At 45.0% G+C, this 25,538-nt stretch overlaps 1 protein-coding gene across 1 annotated transcript; it reads left to right on the top strand.

Moving 5' to 3' along the window:
- Positions 1–8,622: 8,622 nt before the first annotated feature.
- Positions 8,623–22,194, top strand: MARVELD3 (MARVEL domain containing 3). The gene is made up of 3 exons (XM_065898626.1): positions 8,623–9,017; positions 11,492–11,619; positions 20,588–22,194. Exons 1-3 carry the CDS (start codon positions 8,629–8,631, stop codon positions 21,223–21,225), a joined length of 1,155 nt encoding a protein of 384 aa, XP_065754698.1. The 5' UTR covers positions 8,623–8,628; the 3' UTR covers positions 21,226–22,194.
- The last annotated feature ends 3,344 nt before the right edge of the window (positions 22,195–25,538 follow it).

Below are 25,538 nucleotides of genomic sequence, written 5' to 3'. Positions count from 1 at the left end.
CTGGGCATATAGCTAGACAAAACTCTAATCCAAAAAGATACATGCACTCCTATGTGCATAGCAGCACTATTCACAATAGCCAAGACATGGAAACGACCTAAGTGTCCATCAACAGATGAATGGATAAAGAAGATGTGGCACATATATACAATGGAATACTACTGAGCCATATAAAAAGAACAAAATAATGCCATTTACAGCAACATGGATGCAATTAGAGATTGTCATATTGAGTGAAATAAGACAGAAAGAGAAAGACAAATACCATATAATATCACTTATATGTGGAATCTAAAATATGACACAAATGAACCTATCTACAAAACAGAAACAGACTCATGGACATAGAGAACAGACTTGTGGTTGCCAAGTGGGAAGGGGTTGGGTGAGGGATGGAGTGGGAGGTTGGGGTGAGCAGATGCAAGCTTTTATATATAGAATGGACAAACAACAAGGTCGTGCTGTATAGCACAGAGAACTATATTCAGTATCCTATGATAAACCATAATGGAAAAGAATATTTAAAAAAAGAAGGTATGTATATATGCATATATATATATATATATATATATATATAATGGAATCACTTTGCTGTACAGCAGAAATTAACACATTGTAAATCAACTATCCTTCAATTTAAAAAAATCAAAAAAAGATGAGTATTTTTGACAAGACAAGGGATTTCTCTGGTGAGGGGGCAAGTGGGGAGGTGCTGCTGGGAGAACAGGCCCTGAAGATCTGTACCAGAGATGCCGTTTCTATTTTTCATGCCTTTATTGATCCCCTTCCTCTTGAGCCTATAAATATGATTCAGTCTCATCCTTCCCGAAAAATAGCCTCCCTTCCTTCTGGCCGTGGCCTGTCTCCTACTCTTCTCATCCAAGAGTGCAATCTGGTTCCTTGTTAGCAACTTCATGATCTAGCCAAACTCACTGACACCGTCCAAATACGATGGACACTTTCCAATCTTGAAATCACTTAACTTCTCTATGATAAAAAATGTTTATAGCTACCAATATCTGACTTTCATTGAGCACTTGACATTCTTTGAGTATTTGTCTTCCATTGAGTATTTAACATTCAGTGACCATCCTCTCGGCCACTTGGAACTACTTACTGATCGGTTGCCCCTTCTTTTTTATAAACAATATACTTCCTTAATATTGCCTAAATCCACTTCCTCTCCATCCCCAATGCCAAGGCCTTGGCTTGAACCAGCTTTCCCTCCCAAACATCCTGGAAGGTTATTTCTATAACAAATTTGACTGAGGTACTTTCCTGATAAAAAGCCATCTCTCATGGTTCCACGCAGCCTGTAGTCACAAACCTAGCATGCACGCCAATATGCAAATATTTATTTATAAATTATATCCGTGTACCACTGTACTAATATATTGCTTATATTTACATATCATAAATCAGATATGGAAAAAGAAATTCCCAAAGAAATGGCATTTACAAATTAAATAGACGTTCTAATTTCTTTCCCTACACTGTAGTGGAGGTTGTATGCGCTTTGCTCAGAAACCACAGACCCACAGTGGCTAAGTCCAAATACATATGGCTGACTTTCAAGGATTCTCATGATCTGGCCCCTGCCTATCTCTTCTCTCTTCTCCCTTTGCTTCCTCTCTTGCTCCTAATGCTTTGGTCCTATTGGAAGGATTTGAACTTAAAGCTCCCCAAGTCTGTCTGCTTTCTATTTGTTGCCCTCTTTGTTTAGAAGGCTGTCCCCTGCCTTGGCTCCCGAAGCCCCAAGCCCCTCTGTCTTATTTATTCCTAAAAGCTCTCATCCGGCACTCCTTCCTCTAGGAAGCTGTTTTTTGGTTACTTCTGCCTCGCACCCCACCTACACCCCATGCACATCTTTTCTTTTGCAGTAAAACACAGTGTTTACTTCTCTGCCTCTTTCATTAAGCTGTGAGCTCTGTAACAAACTGTCTAGCTCACTTAGGAGTCCAGAGTGACTGATAAACAATAACAATGACAGTAATAACAGCTAATACTTATTTTTTATTTTTTAATTTTTTTGCGGTACGCGGGCCTCTCACCGCTGTGGCCTCTCCCGCTGTGGAGCAACAGGCTCCGGACGCGCAGGCTCAGCGGCCATGGCTCACGGGCGCAGCCGCTCCGCGGCATGTAGGATATTCCCGGACCGGGTCACGAACATGTGTCCCCTGCATTGGCAGGCGGACTCTCAACCACTGCGCCACCAGGGAAGCCCAACAGCTAATACTTCTATAGTGTTAATATATGCCAACTACTGAGTCAAGTTTGTTGTAGACATATTTGCTTTATTTAATCTTATGATATGGGTATAATGATCTCTATTGTGCAAATTAGGACACTTGGGCACAGAGAGGCTAAGTAATCTCCCGAGGTCATTTATGTAGTATGCAAAGTTCAGAAAGTACTGAACTAAACTGAACTGCATCCTTTCCATCCACCTGTGATGAAAGAAGTAGAGTCACCCAGGCCCAGGAGAGGGTGTATAGTGTGGGCTGCCCCAGCCTGAGCCTGCGCTGCCCCCTGCTGGCCAGCTCTGCCCTCTCTGCAGGCTTAACCAGCTCAGAAGTGCCCCCTGCCACCTGAGCTTGAGGGAGAGAGGGAGCCAGAAGGTCACGTGGAGAATATACAAGGATTTCCCCTGATCCACACACCTGAAGGCCATCTCCCTGACAGGGATGCTGAATGAAATCTCTCAGAGTTACAACTGGGAAAGTAAACTCTCTGCCACCAAATGCCATAGAATTTACCCCAAACCAATACAAATGTTTATTTTTTAAGGAAAAAATTAGGTAACTATTTGGATTATTCTTACATTAGGCTCTTCTTTAGGATAAAAAATTGAATGTTAACTTATATTAACAGATTGGTTCGCATATGGGTTGCCCCATGGAATGAGTGAAAAATGCAGACGCCCAGGCTCCACCTCAAGCCTGGTAAGCCAGAAGCACCAGTGCTTTACTATTTCTCCTCATGTCACATTTTTCCAAACCCCCAAATCTCTAAGACCATTTAACATCCCACTTTTCCAGTTTAAGCAAAGGCAATGCCTTTCCGTTTGTGCTTCAGTAGAAAAGGATGCTAGTTTTTCAACTCTGTAAATTGCAGGTAATTGATAAGTGATGAAAAGAAAATTCTTGCCTGTAGATACACAAATTCTACCCTGTCTGATAGAGGTTCAATTGATTTTCCTTTCCCTCTTTGGAAGAAATCAGTTTTGCCTCCTTTGTACATTGATTTCCTTATTCCTGATTTATGATGAGTCTATCTTTAGGTTTTCTCTGAACCTGCGGTAACATTTGCCTGATTCCCTCACTGATTATTGAGTTAAATAAAATCTTTAGCATGTGTTCATTTTATATCTGAATGACAGTTGTCATTTTACCTTTTTTTGGAAAATTATCTTTAATACACAAATGGCAAGTATTTTCCTTTTCCCTCCTCTTCATTCATCTGCTACCTGTGCTCTTTGCTTCAGTTGAAAACTCAAAGGGTTTCCTCAGAAAAGAGCCGCTGCTCTTATAACCTTCTACCATCTGCATAACGTCTAACCAAGCATTCCTGGAATAATAGTGGAATGACCAAAAGATGTTACATTTTTCAGGGCAAAAGTGAGGTCAGGGCATTGGTTCCTAACCTCCTACAAAAACTAAAATAAAAGGACATAAACTTTAAATTAAATAAAAACACCATATTTTCATTGGTCTCTAACTCTGAAATATCTTATTTACTTATTTCCTCCTTACCTGTGTTGTTGATGGATTTATTAAAAATTACACACATTAGGATTGTTTTACTTTTAATGCATTTTATGCCATCTTGTACCTTATTCAAGATGTTATGGAAAATATAAGGTCCCTGTCATCTTCCTGAGTACACAGATTCATCTAAGAACTAATGTTATTCACTCAACAATTACTTATTAAGCAGCAACTGTGTGCCATGTATAATGGCAAAGACATCGTCCCAGGGGGCTGACAGACTAGAGAGAGGAAGAGACAACACAAACAAATGTATAATTTCAAAGTTTGAGACCCACAGATGAAATGCATGTTTTCCATTCTTCCCCTCACTCTCACAGCTTTATGCCCAAATTTTTAGTTGGGTACCTTTGCAGTTACCTATGGTCATGTGACTATCTTCTGGCCAACAAGATGTGAGCAGAAGTGATGTCTCCAACTTGTTGGTCTCACTCTTAAAGAAATGAGGAGAGCCCTTACCAATCCCTAATTTTCTTCCCTTCCTATGGGCTGAAATGTCAACACAGTGTTGACATTTTGGACTTTGTAGATGAGGGCAGCATCTGAAGAGTGACAGAACAACAACATAGAAGGAGCCTGGACTTCCAAGAACTTCAGAGAGCGGAGCCACCAAATGGGCTTGGACTTTTCCAAGAGAGAAATAACTTTCTATTGTGCTTAAGATACTGTTGTGTTGGGTCACTGGCTCATCCAGCCCATCTTATTATAACCTAACTCTGACAAGCCTCAAAGGAACAGGGGATACTCTGAATATGGAAGTTAACAGAACATTCCTATGTGGGGCTCAGGAGCGAGCATTCTCCAAATGAGGGAGCATCAAGGGAAGTGAGATCTTCAGGGAAGAGGCAGGTCAGGCCATGAGGCACAAGATGAAACCACAAAGACTGATGAGCATATCAGCATGTTTCTCCTGGCGTCAAAAGCATGTCAGAGGCAGCTTGAAGGGACTCCCACTGGCCAAATTTAGGAAATTTTAAGTATCAAAAAAATTAATAGATTATAACACATTATTAGGGAAAAATTAATATCTATCAAGTTAATATAATAGTCTGACTCCATTTTCGACATCTGACTGCTGACATCTTTCAAGCCCCATCACTCCCCTTCCCCTTCTGTCCCACGTCTGCGCAAGCTGATAAGAAAGCCCAGGTACGCCCTTGACAATGGCAGGAAGTTCACACCATGCAAGTTCTAGCCCACACATAAGAACCTTCACCCCAGTCCTATTCCCAAATTACAATAAAACCCCAAAGCTAGTCACCTCTTCCTGCTTTCTCAAGCCATTTTCAAACCAACCTGGGAAACTGTTCTGCTCTCACCAGAAAGCCTCATTATGTGAGCAACAAACATACCCCAATGGTGCATTTTTGACATCATCAGTCTTGACATTGGAACCAAATTGGGGGTCGGGTGTACAAACTGCTTCTGCAGGATGATCACAAAAGATGGAAGGGAAAGTTCTTCATTATAGAAGAATGCCAATAAATCAATAAATATAGAAAGATTGATAGAGTTAGAAACTACACCTCTGCAACCACCATTGTAATAATTCATTCAGGCAAGAAAGGTTAAGAAGGAACATACAGTCTCAAAGTTATTAACTACAAATGGGAGGGGTTTCCTTTAAAATGGAGAAGCTGATGGACACCACCTTATCCAAGTGATCAAATGTAACATCACCAATAATGGGACAAACTGACATCTGTGCCTCCTGATAGAACATACAAAGAAGGATATAACATCACCTATTTTAATATTCCTGCCAAAAGTATTAAACTAGAATTTAATCATAAGGAAATGATCAGACAAATTCAAATTGAGTAAGTAAGTATTCAGTGGGGAGAGTCATGTGTCTGGAACTTACACTCCAATGTTTCATCAAAAAAAGTTTATATCACTTTGTTATAAAGCAGAAACTAACACACCATTGTAAAGCAATTATACCCCAATAAAGATGTTTAAAAAAAAAAAAAAGAATAAAATAAACTTGGATTTGAAAAAAAAAAAGTTTATAGCTATATAGAGAAAGATAGAACAAATGTGGCAAAATACAATGTTTATCAAGGTAAAGATACAAAATAAAGCAAATGAAACAAAAAGGTAAGCTGGTATAAGGGTTTGTTTACTCAAAAAGAAGGTTCCAGAGGCCCAGAGGGAAGGTCTGAGAGAGAAAGGACCATCCTGTGTCTGCTTGTTCACAGAACTCTTCTCTAGCCATAGTTGTTCTGGGTTCAGAACAAGGTTTTGTGCAAATAAATATTTGTAGAAGGTCCCAGGATTTGGCCCCACCTTCTCCACTCTGGGAAGAAAGCTGTTGGAGCTCACAGGAGTGCTTCTGTGGGATGGGGGTTGGTGTCTGAGCAGACAGGCCTGGTGACCCCACCCACCTGGGTTTCCTCCTATCTCACTCCTCACTTCTTAATCCTCTTGCTTTTTAGCTCTAAATGTTAGTTTTCCCTGGGCCTCTATCTTAACTCCGTCTCTCCTTAAAAGAATAACATAGCTGTTGAGGATATGACAAAAACTAGTTAGACCCTACTAGGCCCAAGATGGCAGAAGATTCGACTTCCAGTAGACCTTGAGCCTCATTATATGCTTATTATAATATGTTAGCATATGCTAAATGACACACTCACAGGTGCCATGACAGTCCTCAGACCAACCATAAAAGGCCAAAAAGTGGGCAGCGGCCCAATTCCTGGAAATCCCCACCTCTTCCCCACAAATTGTTCAAATAATCCTCCCACTCGTTAGCCTATGAAATTACCCAGCCCATAAAAACTAACTGCCCCATATTTCAGGGCTGCTCTCTCCTTCTGAGATGGACTACATTCTGCCTATAGAATAAACCTGCTTTCACTTTACCATGGCTTGCTCTTGAATTCTTTCCGGCACTAAGCCAAGGATCCTTACTTGGTGGCCTGTCCCAGGAACTCGCCTGAGACCTGGGACATGACCATCCTCTCCCATTTTCCTGCAACATCTTTATACAAAGGATGAGGAAGAAGGTAATCTTCTCTCCCTCCCTACTTTTGCTTTGATTATAAATATGTAGCCCACTTAGTTCTCGAGGCAGAGCCCTCTTGCCTGCTCGCCTGTATCCTTCACAAGCATCCTATATTAACAAATCTACATCTTACCTACCGCTTTGCCTCTCGCTGAATTCCTCCTGTGCCGAGACATAAAGAACCTGAGCTTCATTAAGTCACGGGACGAATTCGTGTGATTTCAACACATCCAAAACGGAACTCTCCAAGTTTCCCCAAACCTGGTTCTCTCCAGTCTTCTCATCTCAGTAAATGGTACCTCCATCCACCCATCCTTTAAGTTATTCCTCCAAACTTCAACCCAGATCTGTCCACTTCTCACCATCAACTCAGCCACCATCACCCCTCACCTGGATTTCTTCAGTAGCTTCCTAACTCATCTCTTGACTGTGCTCTCAGGCCCAAGTAGTCCATCTTCCTCACAGAAGCCAGAGTAATCTTTATTTTTTAAAAACGTAAATCAGAGCAAGCCACTCAGTGTTTCAAAACACTTCAATATTTCCCTGTTGCTCTTTGAAAATGAAGATTCTTCACCATGAAGACCCTACACCATCTCCTGCTCCACTTCTCAGCCTCATCTCATGCCCCCTCACTCTGCTCGCAGTGACATTCTCTTTTTTTTCATTTAAAAACTTTTGGAGCATAGTTGATTACAGTGACCTTCTTGTACAGCTCTCTGCGTAAGTCAGGGTTTCTCTCTTTCTGGAACATTCTCTCAGCTCTCCTCAAGGCTGCCTCCTTCTCTTCTAGGACTCAACTCAAATGTCCCCTTCCCAGATCTATATAAAGAAACCTGCTTCGTCAAAATTTAGACGTCAAATTGTCTTCTCTGTTTCTTGCCAGTTCTCCTTTTCCACACACAGTAGAATGGACGCACGGTACAAGGAGAGCTCATTGCTGGATCTCCCGTGCCTGCTAGGCTAGGGGCTCACACATATTCGTTGAAAGAATTCATTAATAGACGGCAATTTTGTATGCTTTTAAATATCCTTCCTTGGCAAAAGAAAAGGCTGCCGATTCTGTGTGGTTCATCATTTTTTAAAAAAACATTTATGAATCCAGGACTCTTGGATGAACTGGCCTCAAGTCCCCCAAACATAGTTGTTGTAAGGATAGCAGGAGAGGGAGGAAGAGACGGACAGTGGCTGGGGGGCCGGCTGGGTGGCTGTGGACGGATGGGTGAGAGAGCGGATGGGTGAACACTCTGGGGAAGCATACCCAAGGTGCTAAGTTGAGAGCACAGCTCCCTAGGCAGCCCATCTTTTTTTTTTTTTGCAGTATGCAGGCCTCTCACTGTTGTGGCCTCTCCCGTTGCGGAACACAGGCTCCGGACGCGCAGGCTCAGCGGCCATGGCTCACGGGCCTAGCAGCTCCGCGGCATGTGGGATCTCCCCGGACCGGGGCACGAACCAGTGTCCCCTGCATCGGCAGGCGGACTCTCAACCACTGCGCCACCAGGGAAGCCCAGGCAGCCCATCTTGAGGGGTCGCGAAGCGGATACTTCAGGGCCGACGGGGCACGGCGGGAGGGCGGGAGTCCCCTCCTCTGTGTGTGAAGCAGCAAGCCCCTCCAGGCTCGCACCCCATCCAGGCGCACGCGCGCCCAGACCCCGGGCCGCGCTCAGCAGCGTCCCCTGCCGGCGCGCGAGCTCAAGTGAACGCTCTCCTGGCCCGCAGCAGGGTTAGTGCGCGTGCGCGCAGGTGAGCGTCCCGTCCCGCCCCGCCCTGCCCCGCCCCCGGGCTTGGCCACCTGCCGGGGAAACTTGTGGATTGTTGCCCTCGGGTCGCTCAGGGGCGGGGACACGGAACAGAGCCATGGAACAACAGACGTCGGGGAATCGCGAGTCCCGGGCCCGGCCGAGAGAGCGGGACCCAGACCGGCACCCCCGCCCGGACCGAGAACGCCACCCCGAGAGACAGCGGGACAGAGCCGGGGACCGGCGCAGGGAGAGAAACGGGGGCGGGCGGAGGGACGAGGACCGGGATAGGGGGAGGGACCGGGAACCCCGCCAGGACAGACACAGGGCCGGGGACCATCGTGGCGGTGAACAAAGAGTTTGGGAACAATCCCGCCAGAGTCGGACGCGGGACGGACCCCGGCGGCCGACCTGGGACGCGGCCCCGCCCCTCTGGCCCGCGCCTTGGGAAACCGCGGAGCCACCGCCCCTGCGGAAGGAGGGCCTCGGACGCCGAGGACCAGAAAGGTGAGGTGGGGCAGCGAGGGCCCTCTACCTCGCCCCGGAAGAAACCTGGGTCTGAGGCCATTCTGCGCGGTTCTGCTGTCCCGGCTACTTGTCCTGGGAAGCTGGTTTAAAGGAAGTGCCATTCTTCCCTTTTGAGCTCTTAGAGGTGACCTGGGAGGGAAGGAAGACCTTACAGTGCCCCCCCCCCCACACACAAACACACTCCTTGACCTGAACCTGATGAACAACGCAGAGACCTACCCCCCACCTCCCTACACCCTTCACCCCCCTGCCCCCCACTTCCCCTTTAGCAGTGGAAGGACCGGGGACCAGGTAAAGAGGAAGAGAGGACTTCAGGACTAGAAAGGGAAGGGGTGGGAAGGAGATTGGGTGGGTTGGGTTAATCTGAGGCCCCTCTCTGACCCCCACCCATGTGGTCACAGGACTGCCCCTTGGGGCTTCAGACCCTTGTCCTGTGCTCCACAACCAGCCCTCCCCAAAGTCCCGTTCCCTGGAGGCCCGGGCCTAATAAAAGACCAATGAAAAGCTAATAGTTTAATGTGTAATCCCCTCCAGGGGTATATGCATTTCAAAACCAGACAGCTGGGAGAAGATACACTTTTAGCCAAAGAACTGAATGTACCTAAAACTCTGCACAAAAGGGCAGAGATTTTTTTTCCCCCTTTGTCAGTGAGGTCTTTCTGGGCAGCCTCATTCAAACCCCATGATTGTTTCAAACCCCACCCTCCTGAATGAACAAACTTTGCCATCACTACCTTGTAGAACAGAGTTCCCATAAGGCCTGTGGGGTGAGAGCAACGTGACGTGCTGGAAGACTGAGCTGGGAGAGGGTAAGGACGGAAGGAAAGAGAGGTGGTGGTCCTAGACCCCACTCCCCCTCTAGGGAAGTGGTCTCTTTTCCATTGCACATTCCATCCAACTCCACAAATATTACTGAATGCCCAGATTAGACGCCAGGCCAAGAAGGAGACAGGCAGGTACTGGAGTGATGACTGCCTTCTGGTTTTTGCCCTCGTCCCTAGGAGGAGTCCAGGCTCCTCTCTGCTATGGAACTTGGAGACTTAAGCCCAGTCTCTCTTCTGGTTGTGTCCACACAGCGGGAAAGCTATTATCCTGAGTTTATGTTACATTATCTAGAACTAACTAGCCAAACTGTGACAAAGGGTGTGCCCAGTTACAGTCACAGGCACTGGCTACTGTCTCCCTGCCTAAAGCCACACTGCATTGCAACTGCCAGGCCTGGGAGAATCCAGAGCTTCATGTTTAGGTTTCCTTCTAAACTGGTGTCCTGGCCCCCCTGTCCCCACCCCCGCCAAGCCCCAAAGCTAGTGAAGGGAATACTTTTGCTTCTTCTGCTCACAGTTGGTGGTTTAAAACCAAGAGCAATTTATTTCTGTCTCTCCTCCACATAATAAGCATGTATTTAATGGATGGGAGGTAGGGCCAGAAACTACAGAGATCTACTCACGGTGTCCACAGGACACTGACAAGTAAACAGACCAATTTGCAGCACCTGTGAAACGTGCCACTCCAGCGGGGGGACAGACACAAAGAGAACAGAACTGGGGCCCTGACCGGGCTCTGGAATGTTTTCTGGAGGAGATAGCCTCAAAGCTGAGTTCTGGAGAAGGAGCAAGAGACTGTCTCAAGCAGAGAAGTAGTTTCCACGGTGACCTGGAGGCATGGGAATGCAGGTCATGTTTTGGGGCGGGGAGAGGGGCAGTTCACTATGGCTGGGTCTGTGAACATGAGGTTGTGAGTGGAGAGAGATGAGCACGGGCTTAAAGTTTGGACTTTATGGATTTCAAATGCAAAAAATACATGGTGAGATCTATGTTCTAGAAGGATCCCTGGAGCCCAGCTAGTAGAATGCAGCCCCCACCGTTCACCACTGAATCTTGGACAAAGCCCAGGATGTGCTGGATAAAGTGATAGGGAAGGGTGGGGGGGGGGGCAGTGAGGAGAAGGAACAGAATATTCCAGGGCTGGCAGAGGAAGAGGGAGAGATGTGAAGATGTCCAAAGTTGTCTGTACCACCCATAGCCTAGAGAATGATTGTGGATTCAACTCTTTTCCAAAGTAACAAGGGAAGGAAGAGAATGCCAGCCTGGGCATCAGTCTTGTGAATGCAAACTAGTTTTGAAGAGGGCCTAGTCCTCACTGAACTGAAAAGCTCCCCCAGGTGGCTCCCAGCTACCTGTTAGATATCCCCCGCAGGCCAAGCCAGCATGGGAGGCGGGGCTCAGAATTACTGAGATAAGTGACGTGCTTAATTAGCAGAACTGGGCCAAGTGTTTGCAGGCCTTGTATAGCCAATAAACCAGAAAATCCTCTGGAATATGAAATCTGTGGCAGATTTTCTGTTCTGTGCATTCTTTAATGTCTGAGCCCAGCGTGAGGTGTCCAGAGTTCTAATGCTGAACAAGCTATTGAATTTGAAGCCCGCTAATGGCCACACATGTGTTTGATTATAGTGAGCCCACTTCAGGGAGATATCCGCTTTCGACCCCCAGGCCTGGAGTACAGGAAGTGGAATATTACCAGTCAGAGGCTGAAGGGCTCCTGGAATGCCACAAGTGCAGATACCTGTGCACCGCGAGAGGTGAGCCATTTTGAAGGCAGTCTGACCAATTACTTACCGTTGCTGGTGGTTCTGGACGGGGTCCGAGATGATGGAGCAAAAATTCAAGCCGACTTCCCTTTTGGTTTCCTCGTATTTTCGTTTTCATACCTGCGTGAAGTTCACACTTTCTAAAGAAGGGTAGGAACATCTGAAAGGGGCAGCTAGGTTTCCCGTGTTTCTCCTCGGATGGGCCCGGATGTGGTGAGGCAGTCGTGCCTGCAGTTTTCAGAGCCAGCTCTGAGTTGCCGGCTGTCAGAGGGGGACCCCTCTGGCAAGGCAGGCCGAGTTAAAGAGAGATCACCGGAGATGGCAGCCAGGTTGAGCTCATGCCACAGGACAGGAGATCTGATGCCTAAACCTGCCATTATGGCTTTTAAATGTTGTTGACTGAGACCCACAGTAAGAAATAGGTTTCACATTAAGAACAAGTTCACATGTGCACACATGTGCACACACGCGTCATGAAACAACACGCCATCACCTACGAAGGGCAGTAACTTCTATTTCATTGAAAACAAACAAAAACAAAAAACCACACTTATTAGAATCCACAGTATGAAGAACACTTAAATAATATCATGTGTCAGCTCCAAGTGTGGTTTCCCAGAGTTCCCATCCTAGCACCAGGCCTGGCCTTGCCAACAATGAAGAAAATCTGGTTTGTCAGGGTGAAGAAAATCTTACCCTTATGGCTCACATGATTGGGTAAGAAATTTTCCTCAGCTACCTATGACTAAGAGGGGAAAACTTCTTGGCCTAAGGGGGAGAAATCATGGAACTTATACCTGAAGATGTCTCTTTTTTATGTATTTATTTTTGGCTGCATTGGGTCTTCATTTCTGCGTGCGGGCTTTCTCTAGTTGCGGCGAGCAGGGGCTACTCTTCATTGTGGTGTGCGGGCTTCTCATTGCGGTAGCTTCTCTTGTTGTGGAGCACAGGCTTTAGGTGTGCAGGCTTCAGTAGTGGCACATGGGCTCAGTAGTTGTGGCTTGCGGGCTCTAGGGCATAGGCTCAGTAGTTGTGGCACACGGGCTTAGTTGCTCTGTGGCATGTGGGATCTTCCCGGACCAGGGCTTGAACCCGTGTCCCCTGCATTGGCAGGGGAATTCTTAACCACTGTGCCACCAGGGAAGCCCCTGAAGATGTCTCTTAGAGTGATTACAATGAGATAAATTATTATGGGATTATGTAGAACTTTCATGGAAGAGCTCTAGGCAATCCAGGTACAAGAATCCTCGCTCTAGTTTACGTATGTTGGCACACCCCGTTGCTTTTAATTCTCTCAATAACTCCTGAGGCTCAGAGAGGTACAGTAAGTTATATAAAGTCACACAGCAGTTAAGTGGAAGAGCTGGAATTGAAAGTTAGAGCCTGACTCTAAGGCCTGAAGTGGTTTACGTGCTTGACCTTCTTTTCTCGATGATATAAAGAATAGGAACAAGCCAGACGCTCTTTAACAGGTTTCTCTCTAGAGGTATTCTTCAGCGACTGATTTACCAAGAGGAGAGGGCAGAGCTTGAGGCCCCTGATTTAGCTCTGATTGCTTCTGGCTATTTGGTTGGGCCTAGATGTTGGGTTTCTGAGTCAAGATAGTGAAAGGATAGTTCAGCAGTCAGAAGCTAACAAATGAGGGCTTATAAAGATCTCTGGACACGCAGGGACCCATATAAATACACAATGCTGTGTTGTGTTGAGAGCAACAGCCATTAAACACTGGGAACTTGTCTCAAACAGGAAATTCACACCTGGGTAAAGGTCACCTGAAGATTTTCAGCCTCGTCTTAGAGTAGATCTTTTGTGATTTCTTTTCCTCATCAGTGAAATCATGTCCTCCTCCGGCAAACTGGCAAAAATGGGAGGCAGCCGTGGCTCTCTCTAACTTCCTAGGGAGACCCTGCAGTTTGGGCCGAGTCACCCTTAGGAAGTTCAGTGGAACACTGACAAAAATAGATAAGCCCCGAATTCACGGTTACGGGCAGGACTCCTCAGCTACTAAAATCTTTAAAGGCTGAGGATAAAGATCAGATAAACAGCAAGTACAGACGTCACATGTGCATATCAGATCACTAGGAATCCTGTCATATATAGGTTGTGTTATAGGTTTATTATTTGGAGGGACTGGTGAGGAATTACAAGTTCCCTGGGGAGAAGGTACATGGCCTGCTCCCCTCCTGGCTCCCTCCGATGATTTGCATTTGGAGCAGCTTCCGCTTTCCCTTTTGTCCTTTTCCTCTTTCTTTAGACCTTTGGTGCTCAAATCATGATGGAGAAGATTGTAAAAGGAGAGCTAGGCCAGTGTAACAAGGAAATTGTGAAGAAAAAAAAAAAAGGGTGATGTTTGCATTCAGCTTCATGCAAGGGCTTGATGTTTCCCTTACTTGCAAACCATCCTTAAAAATTTAATTTCATTCTCTCTCCAAACGTTGTAATCTCTATAGTCAGTGGTGCTGTCTCTCACTCAGAGCCTGGAGGTTTAGGTTTTGAGATGGCTTCTCACTGCCAGTGGCATTGACTTGTGACCACACTGAAAAGGTTCAGAGGGCAGTGGTGGGGGTTTTGCCCCCCAACTTGCATTCTCCCTCCCCCTTTTATATGCTTATTTAATACCCTAACTCAGTGCTTATGGGACTGAGCCTATGTCAGCACGTACAACTCCCAGCTCAGAAGCACCCAGCTTTATATTATGCTGAGAGAAAGAAGTAACACACAGAAGAGTGCATTAACTGTATGATTCCATTTGCATGAAATTCGAGAAAGACAAACCTAGTTCCTAATGACAGAGAGCAGATCAGTGGTGGCCTGAGGAGGAAGGTGAGGGGTTGACCACAAGGGGTGACTAGGGAACTTTCTGGGGGGATGAAAACAGTCTATATCTTGATTATGATTACATGGCATACACAGTTGTCAAAACTTACTAAGCTGTTTGCTTAACGCGGGTCATTTTGTTGTGTATAAGTTATATAACAGTAAAGCTGACTTTAAGGAAAGTAGCCAGCTTTGGTGGAAGATCTGGGGCTCTTTCATCGTCCAAGATAAAGCAGCCAAGAGTCCTGAAAAACTCCAGCCCTGGAAAAATATCACAGCCCAGATGTGCTCTTTAGGGAAACGAAAAGAAAACAAAATTAAACTTTAAAACATACTTATTGAATTAAAGTCTAAGAACAGTAAAACCAATTATGTTTCTCTAATTCAGTAAGCCTTATAGGTTTAATTAACTTAACCTTTCCTATCCCTAATATATGTGAACGACGGTTAACATTGTGATGGATAACTTCCATGCTTTTTTTCTAACGTCATTATATTTTTTAAGCACTATAAGTTCCTTCAAATTTGGAGAAATTTCCTCTTTCAAACTGAAGATGGCCACAAAACATATCTAAAGAGGATATAACTATTTTTCAGTCTTCTTGGCAGGGAAGGGCTAGGGCAGAGAATGTTCTTGGCTTCCATAAAGGACACCTTTCTTTCTGCTCACTGGCCTGATTTCTGCCTGCATCGTCCTGCAGCCCACCTGGAGCAGGCTGCTTTGCTCTTTTGAGAGTTAACCCTTTGGAGTCCAAAGTACCTCTGACATCATTTCTGGAGACCACAGTTCCCTGCTACCATCTAATGCTAATCATGTAGCTTTGGCTGCTCAGGCCTTCCAGGGGGCAGAATAAAGAGCTGGCTGTGGTGTGAGCTGCCACGGGGAAGATAAGCCTCAAGGTGGAAGTCTCCAAGTGCAAAGTAGCATCTCTCAAAATGGTAACACGCCCTTCTTTTGCAGCCTGCTGCCAAATGCTGGAGGTTCTCCTGAACTTGCTGATCCTGGCCTGCAGCTCTGTGTCTTACAGTTCCACAGGGGGCTACACGGGCATCACCAGCCTGGGGGGCATTTACTACTACCAGTACGGAGGGGCTTACAGTGGTTTCGATGGTGCTGACGGGGAGAAAGCGCAGCAGCTGGACGTCCAGTTCTACCAGCTAAAGCTGCCCATGGTCACCGTGGCAATGGCCTGCAGCGGAGCCCTCATGGCCTTCTGCTGCCTCCTCATCGCCATGGGCGTCCTGCGGGTCCCGTGGCATTGCCCCCTGTGGCTGGTGATTGAAGGCTTGTTGGACGTGCTCATTGCTGGGGCATACATCCCAGCCTTGTACTTCTACTTCCACTACCTCTCGGCTGCCTACGCCTCTCCCGTGTGTAAGGAGAGGGAGGCGCTGTACCAGAGGAAAGGATACAGTGGCTTCAGCTGCAATTTCCATGGGGGAGACATAGGTGCTGGAATCTTTGCTGCCCTGGGCATCGGGGTCTTTGCCCTGGGGGCCGTGCTGGCCATAAGGGGTTACCGAAAGGTTAGGAAGCTGAAAGAGAAGCCTGCGGAAATGCTGGAGTTTTAGGCTTTTTAAAACGTTCCAGGGCTTCCCTGGTGGCGCAGTGGTTGAGAGTCCGCCTGCCAATGCAGGCGACGCGGGTTCGTGCCCCGGGTCCGGGAAGATCCCACATGCCGCGGAGCCATGGCCGCTGAGCCTGCGCGTCTGGAGCCTGTGCTCCGCAACGGGAGAGGCCACAACAGTGAGAGGCCCGCGTACTGCAAAAAAAAAATAAAAAAGTTCCGAAAAACTTGAGTGATGGAAGTTACTCTGAACCACTGTCTTTCGTGGAATATTTTGTTGCAGAACTTGCCAACCCTTGGAAAGTAACAGACCAATTTTAGTTTGCTGGGCCTAGCTCCAGGGTACATAGAGCAGCACTGCCTGATGTAATAAACCCTGGTCCTGGAGCCCTCTGTTGGCGAGGGACCAACCATAATTACTTTAAAAAACAAAAACAAAACAACAACAAAAAACAACCGAAACTAGAGCCCAAGACCCACAAGGAAAAGGCATATGCTGCAGCAAAATGCACTTCTTGAGTGAATAAAGGGAGATAACCAAGTGAATTTGAAGAAACTTATCCTCAGAGTTCACGAAAAGCCACACAGACATGAAAAAACATTTCAGCCTGAAGTTCTCTAAACACAGCGGTCTTAAGCAGATTAGCCTCGAATTTTTTCCTCACTGAACTCTAGGCCCTTCACTTCCTTAATGCTCTGGATGGCAGGGGATGGGGATGCCTGGGAAACTGTGGCTGTAAGATGTAAGCTGGAGGGAGATGTGGGCTGAGGAAAGAGGAATCAGATTAATTCACTGGGTTGCAAAGGAGGTATTCTAACAAGCCCCTTACAATGGGCTTGAAAGCTCAATAAGTGTTTTGTACCTCTTGTAAATGTACCATTGTACGACGCATTCAACCCGACATCTGGAATTCAGGATCCATCCAAAATTAAAGAAAGTAAAATCTTTCCCAGGATAAGTATGCTACTTTTGGCCAGACAACTTCATGGGTTCTTACTGCATGTTAAATTAGGACTTATGGCCCATTATAATATATTCTTGGTACAAGTGAATATGTTCTTTGCTTTATATGACTCCAATAAAAATCCAAAGAAAAATTTTAATTTGGAGGTGATGGTTCTCTTTACAATATGTTTATAATATTATTTTCTTGTCACATTTAAAAGATGAGTTCCATTTGGGTTTACAAAAGGAAATACATACTGTTGCTTGTATATGATTAGAAAACTTCTTGAAGAATATATAAGAATGTATTAACAGTATTTGCTTCTGGAGAGGAAATTAAAAATTTTTTTTCATTTTATGTAAGACTTGACTGCACATGTCTTAGTCTTATTTTAGAAAAATATGTTTTAATTTGATTTGCTTTCCTCAGTTTTTTCACATTTACAGTGAAAAGGCAGATAGTAGATGTTTAGTTAAGCAGAGTATTAAATGATCAGCCACAAAAGCAGCCTCACCCCAAAAGATGCTATTTTACAATAAAAGTCTCCTGTCTGTTTCAGTTTCCACTTCCCTCTACAGTTTATCCCTCCATAGGGATAAACCGCTAGCTCTAGTAGCCCACTCTTTTCTTTTCTCCTGATGTCTGTGAATCTTTCTGCACTAACAACATGCTTGGAAATACTTGAACCTGTTCGATGTTTTCAGCAAAGCCAGGTCAGGCCTGGCTGGTGCTCTGATAATATCCAGTGGCCATATTTCTTCATCATTGGCCCCAGCAACAGACCATTATTCCTCTTGATTGTTGCAGTCAGTGGAGTGGTTGACAAGATCTATCAATAGATATATTACATTTCAGCCTGGCAGATATGGGCTGCGTGGATTATGCCGCTGCTGTTTTGGCAGAATCTTGTCCCAGAAGGAAACATTCAGGTTGCCCACATCTTGTAGTAGCACGGTATCCCTGCTTCCCTTCAGGGGGTGAGAGATTAACTGCATGCAGAAGGAAAACCAAGGCAGAGAAAGGAGTTGGGTGGGGGAGATAGCCACTCCCTGTGAATTAGAATGATGTCTGGGTCAATTAATTTGCGCTGCTTGTAGGGAGAGAGTAGCCAGTAGCTTATGGTGCCTGGGAGGAGAGTGGGCAGTTCTGGTCTGATGTTATTTTCAGATTTAAATTAGAGGAATGTAGCTTCTCAACTGTCAGAGCCCGTAACTGCTGCGTTCCGTGGACCTCCTAGGAATTTGTGTGGGCCCAGCAGGAGATGGAATCGGCAAGCTCAGTAGCTGTTGCCTAAGTACATGAGACATACTGGTCTTTAGCTGCCCAGTTTATAAACGTTGTGGTACCCCCTTGTGTATCAGAGGGTTTTCCTGACTTCTGGGAAACCATGCTTTTCATAAATTTGTCCCTTTTCTTCTTCTTCTTCTTTTTTTTTAATATTTATTTATTTTGGCTGCACCAGGTCTTAATTGCGGCATGCGGGATCTATCCCCAACCAGGGATTGAACGCCAGGCCCCCTGCATTGGGAGCGTGGAGTTTTCCCCACTGGACACCAAGGAAGTCCCTGTCCCTTTTCTTCTTAAATCTCTTATTAATCCCCTTTATTTTATTTTTTTTGGCCGCATTGGGTCTTCATTGCTGCACACGGGCTTTCTCTAGTTGCGGCGAGCTGGGGCTACTCTTCATTTCAGTGCCCAGGCTTCTCATTGTGATGGCTACTTTTGTTGCGGAGCACAAGCTCTAGGCGCCCAGGCTTCATTAGTTGCAGCATGTGGGCTTAGTAGTTGTGGCATGCGGGCTCAGTAGTTGTGGCATGCAGGCTCTAGAGCACAGGCTCAGTAGTTGTGGCTCACGGGCTTAGTTGCTCTGCGGCATGTGGGATCTTCCTGGACCAGGGATCAAACCCATGTCCCCTGCATTGGCACGTGGATTCTTGACCATTGCACCACCAGGGAAGTCCCCTCTCCTTCCATTTTATATATGTTAATGGGTAGTATCACCGTCCACTTGTATAACATTTTATAATTTTCCAGGTATTTTCACATACTTGCTTTCATTTGGGCCTCATCCCAGCCCTGTGGGATAAGACAGGGAGGCATTACCTTCATTTGTCAGATGAAGTGTCTGAGGCTTAGAGTCAGTGACTTGGGCACGGTCACAAGGCAGTAAAGAGTGGGGATGTGAGCCTGGCATTCCCACTCTACGTTCATATGCTTTTCTCTTAATTCTCATCTCTGACCCCTGAGAGAACAACAGGAGACCTTCGCCCAGGAAGATGCCTAACGAGAGGCTGGAGCCCCTGTCAGTGACAAATGAAAGGGTACTTTGGACAAGTCGACATTCATCTCCATTCACCTCTTGGCTTCCACTGCCTCATGGCATTTGTGGGTTCCTTAAACTTGTAAGAACCCCCCCCCCAAGTGAAGAGGCCAAGTATCCAGCAGTAGGATCCTGGCTGAATAGACTGGTCCACCCACACAGCGGGCTTAGAGGCCACGTAACAGAGCATGTGGACACTGTAGGAGCTGATCTGAAAACATCTCCAGGAAGAGTAAAGCACAATGCAGAGCAGTGTGTGTGGTGTCCTCCCTGTGACACAAGCAGGGAAAGGGGGGATGAAATTCAGATTTGAGTGCTTTTACTTGCATAAACGAACGCTGGAAAGTTATATCAGAAAATAATGAAAGTGGTTGGGGGTAGAGAACAGGGTGGGCAGGGACATGGGTGATTTTTCTCAGTTTATGCCCTTTTATGTCATTTTGATTTTTTTTAAACTTTAAAATAATTATAGATTCACAAAATGTTGCTAATATAGAACAGAGGTCCTGTGTATCCTTAACCTGGTTTTCCCCAGTGGTGACTATAGTACAAAATCACAACCAGGAAATTGACACTCTCCAGAACTTAGTTAGATTTTACCAGTATTACATGCACTCATGTCTGTGTGAGTGTAGGTCTGTGCGGTTTTATCACCTGTGTAGATTCGTGTGACCACTGCCACAATCAGCTACAGAACTGTTCCATCACTGGAACTTCCCTACGCTCCCCACTTACAGTCACACCCATCCCCCTCTCGCTCCCCCAATCCCACTCCTCCCTGACAACCACTAATCTGTTCTCATTTTGAGACTGTTATGTAAATGGAATCATACAGTATGTAACCTTTTGAGACTGGCTTTTTTCACTCATCATGAATCCCTTGAGATCCATCTGAGTTCTGAGTATCAGCTGCTCATACCTTTTCATTGCTGAGTAGAGTTTCCCCTGGGGATGGCTGTACCAGATTGTTGAACCATTCGCCCATTGGAGGGCATTAGGGTTTACTGTGGCATCTGTGTACATGTTTTTGTGTAGACCAAAGTTTTCATTTCCTTAGGATGAATGCTCAGGGGTACAGTTGCAAGGTCACATGGTAAATGTACGTATAGTTTTTAAAGTAACGGCCAAAAGTTTTTCCACAGTGGCATTTTGATTTTCAAACACGAGTATTAAAAAACAAAAACCAAGGATGTTAATGTTGAGTCTGACCATGTCCTCACAATCAGGTGGTATTTCTCTTGCCTGACCTAGAGAGCTTTCCTGGGTAAGTGACGTCAGTGTTAAATTCCCAATCTCTCTCCTCCTAGGTGTGATACAGATAGTGGAGGTGATATTGAATGGGATGGTTCTCATGTGTATCGTGGCCTCCTACTTTGTCCTTGCTGGATTCAGTGCCAGCTTTGCCAGCGGCGGTGGCTTTGGGAACGGCTATTACTCACCGTTTGAGGGCACTGAGCTGGAGCAGGTTCGGCAGCTGGACCAGCAGTACACGATCCTCCGGGCGCCCCTGATATACAGCGGCGTGGCTGTTTCTCTGGGGCTGGGTGTCCTCACCTTGGGTGTTTTACTCCAAGGAGCCAAGAGTCTAAACAAACTGCCGGGGAAGTGGCTCCTTTTTGAGGCCGCCTTCAGCCTCCTCGCGGCATTGGGCTACTGCGTAGGCATCGGCCTTTACCTCCACGCGGCCTTGCGGATCAATGCCACAGACACCTGCAGGACAAGAGAGAGGGTCTATGCCCGCAGGGGTCTCACCTGGATGAACTGCCAGCTGGCAGGCACTGATGGAGCAGCAGCCACCTTTGCTTGTCTTCTCGTGGTGATGTATGGCGCCAGCGTGGTGCTGGCCCTGCGGAGCTACCGAGAACAGAAGCACTACAAGGACAGCCAAGAACAGCACGGCAATTATAATGATGCACCAGAATACCTGTGGTCTGGGATACTCTGAGATCTACTACTGGAACCTAAAAGTCAACGCAGCTTCCTTATTTCTCTCAAACACCACATTACATAAATGTGGTTTTCATGTACTTGATTTTACAAATGTTCCCTTTGGCACCAATGCAAAGCTAGATGATCATCCCATTTTTCTATCAATGTCTTTGTTGGCTGAGAGCTAGAAAAAAAATACCTCCACCTTCGCTACAAATATCAACACTGGAAGTTTGCATATACGCTTATGGTTTGACTCTCTTACCAAATGGTAAGGTAATAATACTGAGTAGCCAGAGAAATTCTGAAAGATGAGAACAACACATCAGGGGTAGCAGGCCCAGTGTTACAGTGGAAGTAGCTTGCCTGACCAAACTAAAGTCACTAAGAAAAACATGCCGTTTCCCCCTGTATTTGATCCCAGGGGAATGATTATAAAGCATTTGTGTGATTAGATTCCAAATGAGTAATTACATTCTGGCTCTCTCCTGGAAGAAAACTCTCCTGCCCATTCGACAGTATACCATGACTGTATGGGTCCCAGAGGTTGGATCCCTGAAACCTGAAGACAGGTAGGTGCTTTTGGCATGCATGTTCCTCCTCGGGATTCCTGGGATAGGGCTCAGATAAAATGGTTTTTGCCACCTTTCCAAGCTAGTTGCTCTCTTATTTCAAGTCATTTGATTGGAATTCACTTTCCTGAAATATTTTATAATTTCCTGAAATATGACGCCTCCAAATAGTGAGAAATAAAATTCATAAACTTCTTAAACGTGTTATTCAGCTGAGTACAAAGATAAAGCAGTTGACTTTACTAGACTATACAGGCGTTTTGGAGCCTTCTTTATTTCTGCATCCCTTCCAGCGCCCTACAGAGTAGGCCTTCAAAGGTCGATTGTAATCTCTCACAATTCTGAATTGTTTCCATAATGTAACAGATCATTAACACTGAATCTCAAAAATAAAGTTCTTTCAGTAATGTTAACCTAAAGTTTTATAGCTGTGCTTATACTTTACAACTAGCCTCAGATATTCCATTCATGTAAGATGCAACTAGAAATATACATGTTCTTATTATAAAGGGTAGTTTTTCTAGTTGCCATCTTTTTTTATAACATTGTTTTATTTTCATATTATAAATGAGATTAAACTATTAATAAGTTCAAACCAAATTTTTAGTACACTTCTAAAAACAGCAATTTTGACAGAAATCTCAGACTGTCTATACAGTTAGTAAGAAATCAGCAAACATAAGCCCGTTTCAATGTATGCCAAAGTGGCTATTAAAAAAATTCAGCCAATGTCATTTTCCTCTGATGTGTGTTGGCCATTTTTACCCCTGCATGTTTGCTGACTCTTTTCTCTGGAATATATTACCTTTCCTCTCTCCTCTTAAATCCTTCCTATTGCTAGTTCTTATAGAACCTATCCAAGGTGAAGGATCAAAACTAAACCTCAAACAGAAATGAGAAAATATCTAGATTCTACTTTTACAAAAAGTAAAGCTTGAAAAAAAAAAAAAAAAGTAAAGCTTGGAGGAAAACAACAACTAGAAGTCTACACTGCTAGCTTAAAATACAAACACCAGTGCCACGGGAAGCCGCTTCTGCTCCACCACCTTAGCCCGAGGCAGTGGCTGGAGTCCCGCAGAGTTTTCACTGAGTGGTAAGACAAGTCTAACAGCAGCAAAAATCAAACAACCCATTTCCCACCCGAACCGCCCCCCCCCAAAAACTTCCCAACACACACTATTCTCACCTAGGATTTATTCCCTGAAACACACCCTGAGTAGAGCTTTGCCCGTGTCTGGGTCCGGGGCTTGGAAAAATGAGGACTTTGGCCACTGCGACCCCTGTGTGGTGCACTGGTCCAGCTCAGCTCCTCTCAAATCACTGTAGCGACATCAAAATGCCTTAGCAAAACTTGCCTTAGTTACTACCACTTGGCAGGTTGGCAGGTCAAGATTTCTTACTCACATTTTACAGATGAAATGAAGGTTCAAGAAGGCTAAGTGGCTCGCCCAATGGTTGACATTTCATTGAGTGCTCACTGTGCCGGGTCCAGTACTGAGCTAAGGAAGCATTTGTTGACATCATCTCATTTTAGCTCACAGCTGTTGAGAGAGAGACTATTATCTCCATTTAACAATCGAGAAAAAACCACCTGCCTTGGAGAGGTGAACTTGCCTAAAGTCGAATCTTTTTAAGTAGCAGAGGAAAAACTCAGACCCAGTGAATCACACACGGGAAAGTGTTCTGAGTGACTAACGTGCTCTTGTGGTGTGTGATGTACCAGGGAGACAATATCACACGGAGAGAACACACTCAGAGAAGTTCACTTCTGCCACCCTGTAGGCACGTGTGCGTGTCATGGAACCGAGGTATGAAAGTAGATGGTGGCATTGAGCCCAGTACATTGGAGGTGCTCAAGGAACAGTTGGTGAACCAAGTTTTCAAAATTTCATTCTGCTAAACGAGGAGGAAACCTGCAAAATGATTTCAACTGGGCCTTTATTTGGAGTGAGAGGTAGCTAATCTTGCTTGGAAGTCCAGAGATTATGGGAAACAACCAATGGGGAGAGGGGAGGGGAACAATTTAGAGGCTTAGCTAGATTAGATGTACTGTGTGAGCCAGAACTCACCACTGTCTTAAACTCTAACACCAAAGCCATTAGGACAGACAAGATGGCCAGATTACCCACTTAGTTCCTCGGTATCACTGGTAGTTCTGTGGTTTGTTTAAGAGGAGCTGTAGATTATTTACAAATTAAGTTCCCTCTAGTCAGCTGATAACCTGCATGGAAATAAGGACCATGCTTCCTGTCTCTGGGATTTCTTTAAACATATAAACCAAGTTAGAATATAATATTTCTTAATGTAAAATATCTTTATTGCTATTTCAGCTTAAATGGTGATCAAAAATATTTATTCTTGCCTCAACTCATAGGTTCATAGAGTGTTATGGAATGTGGTTTCATTTGTTATCTTCCCCTACAACAAGAAAAAGCAGAAAAATCCTAAAGGTGCTTTTGGTTAAGAAACTAATTTCACATACAAGTTAAAGAAAATTACAGTTTCATGCTAAAATAACGTACTTATAAAATAACAGGTACTCCATTTTAAAACAAAGCCATGAAAAAGATTCCATTTTATTTTATTTATTATTATTGTTTGTTATTGTTATTTATTATTTTTTTACAAACAATAGATTTGCTGCAACATGCTCTGGCTCATATTATTGAATTAAAAAATTTAACACATTTCAAAAATATCAAAAATACACTATAATGAGTCTTAGGACTACAATATGACAATGATTGCACAAAACCATAAGATATGAACTCACTGTCTGGATGACATCCACTGGCAACAGTGAGAGAAAACCCTACAGCTTCTGAGAGATGTGCGTGAAATTTTGAAGGAGCTTATGTGTGATTGAATGATCATCAAATGAGTGAAACAGAGCAGGATTTACTGTAGCTGCTTTTCTCAACCCAGGAAGTGCTTACCCAACTATGGGGCAAAAGTCACTAACTGGAGAGAAAGATTAACTTGCCATTGGGGGAGTCTGAAAGTCCCCACCCAGAGGGAAGTAAAAAGTGACACAAGACAGTTTCTATAGTGATGCTGAGGACATCACTGAATGGCTTGGAGACTATTTAATAGTTGGTACATTTATCAATAACAGCCAAGTGCTCCCTTATGGAGGTCTCTTCATTAGTAATTATTGAGTAGATAGAGAAGGTGAGCCTGTGGCTTCCAAGTACCTGCTTTTGCTGAAAGCCTACATGGAAAGAAGGGCATCATTTGATATTCAGTAGATCAGCCAAACCTCACTGGCTCCATCTCCTAGAAAATAGCACCCAATGATCACCAAGCTGCTTGTGTTGGCTCTTCTATACACCAGGAAAATGAATTTATCAACTTATTGCACACATACACTCTACAGTAGTATAATAAAGCCCTCTCTTGTAATGAGGAGTGGTAATTCAATGACTCTATGGTAGCACGGTAGATGTATGACATACTAGCATTCAAATTTTCAAATGTAGTTTCGATCCATTTGGATAAAAATAAAAATACCATGGCTGCCAAGACTTGTGTATTTTTCTTTCTTCCATGGGACTCCTGGACTGCTCCCATTAAGCAGGAGTGATGTTCTTTCAGAAATTCTCTTAAATGTCTCTATTAAATGGGAGGTACTCACAAGGACCTGAGAATCATGCAGAGGCCGGGATCTCTGGGCTAGAGATCAACGGGCCTCTGCCCACCTGGGGAACACATCTCTAGGTGAAGTCCTGGGAAGTAGATTACACTCACCTGGAGACAG

Source organism: Phocoena phocoena, chromosome 20 (assembly GCF_963924675.1).
Source record: "Phocoena phocoena chromosome 20, mPhoPho1.1, whole genome shotgun sequence".
NCBI classification, from domain to species: Eukaryota; Metazoa; Chordata; class Mammalia; order Artiodactyla; family Phocoenidae; genus Phocoena; species Phocoena phocoena.
This window is presented reverse-complemented; position numbering and strand designations above follow the sequence as displayed.

Excerpts from the sequence above, each read along its gene's own strand:
- MARVELD3 (XM_065898626.1), top strand. The coding sequence starts at position 8,629 with ATGGAACAACAGACGTCGGGGAATCGCGAGTCCCGGGCCCGGCCGAGA. Across the intron at positions 9,018-11,491 it reads GGACGCCGAGGACCAGAAAG|TGAGCCCACTTCAGGGAGAT; the intron begins GTGAGGTGGGGC and ends GTTTGATTATAG. Across the intron at positions 11,620-20,587 it reads ATACCTGTGCACCGCGAGAG|GTGTGATACAGATAGTGGAG; the intron begins GTGAGCCATTTT and ends CTCTCCTCCTAG.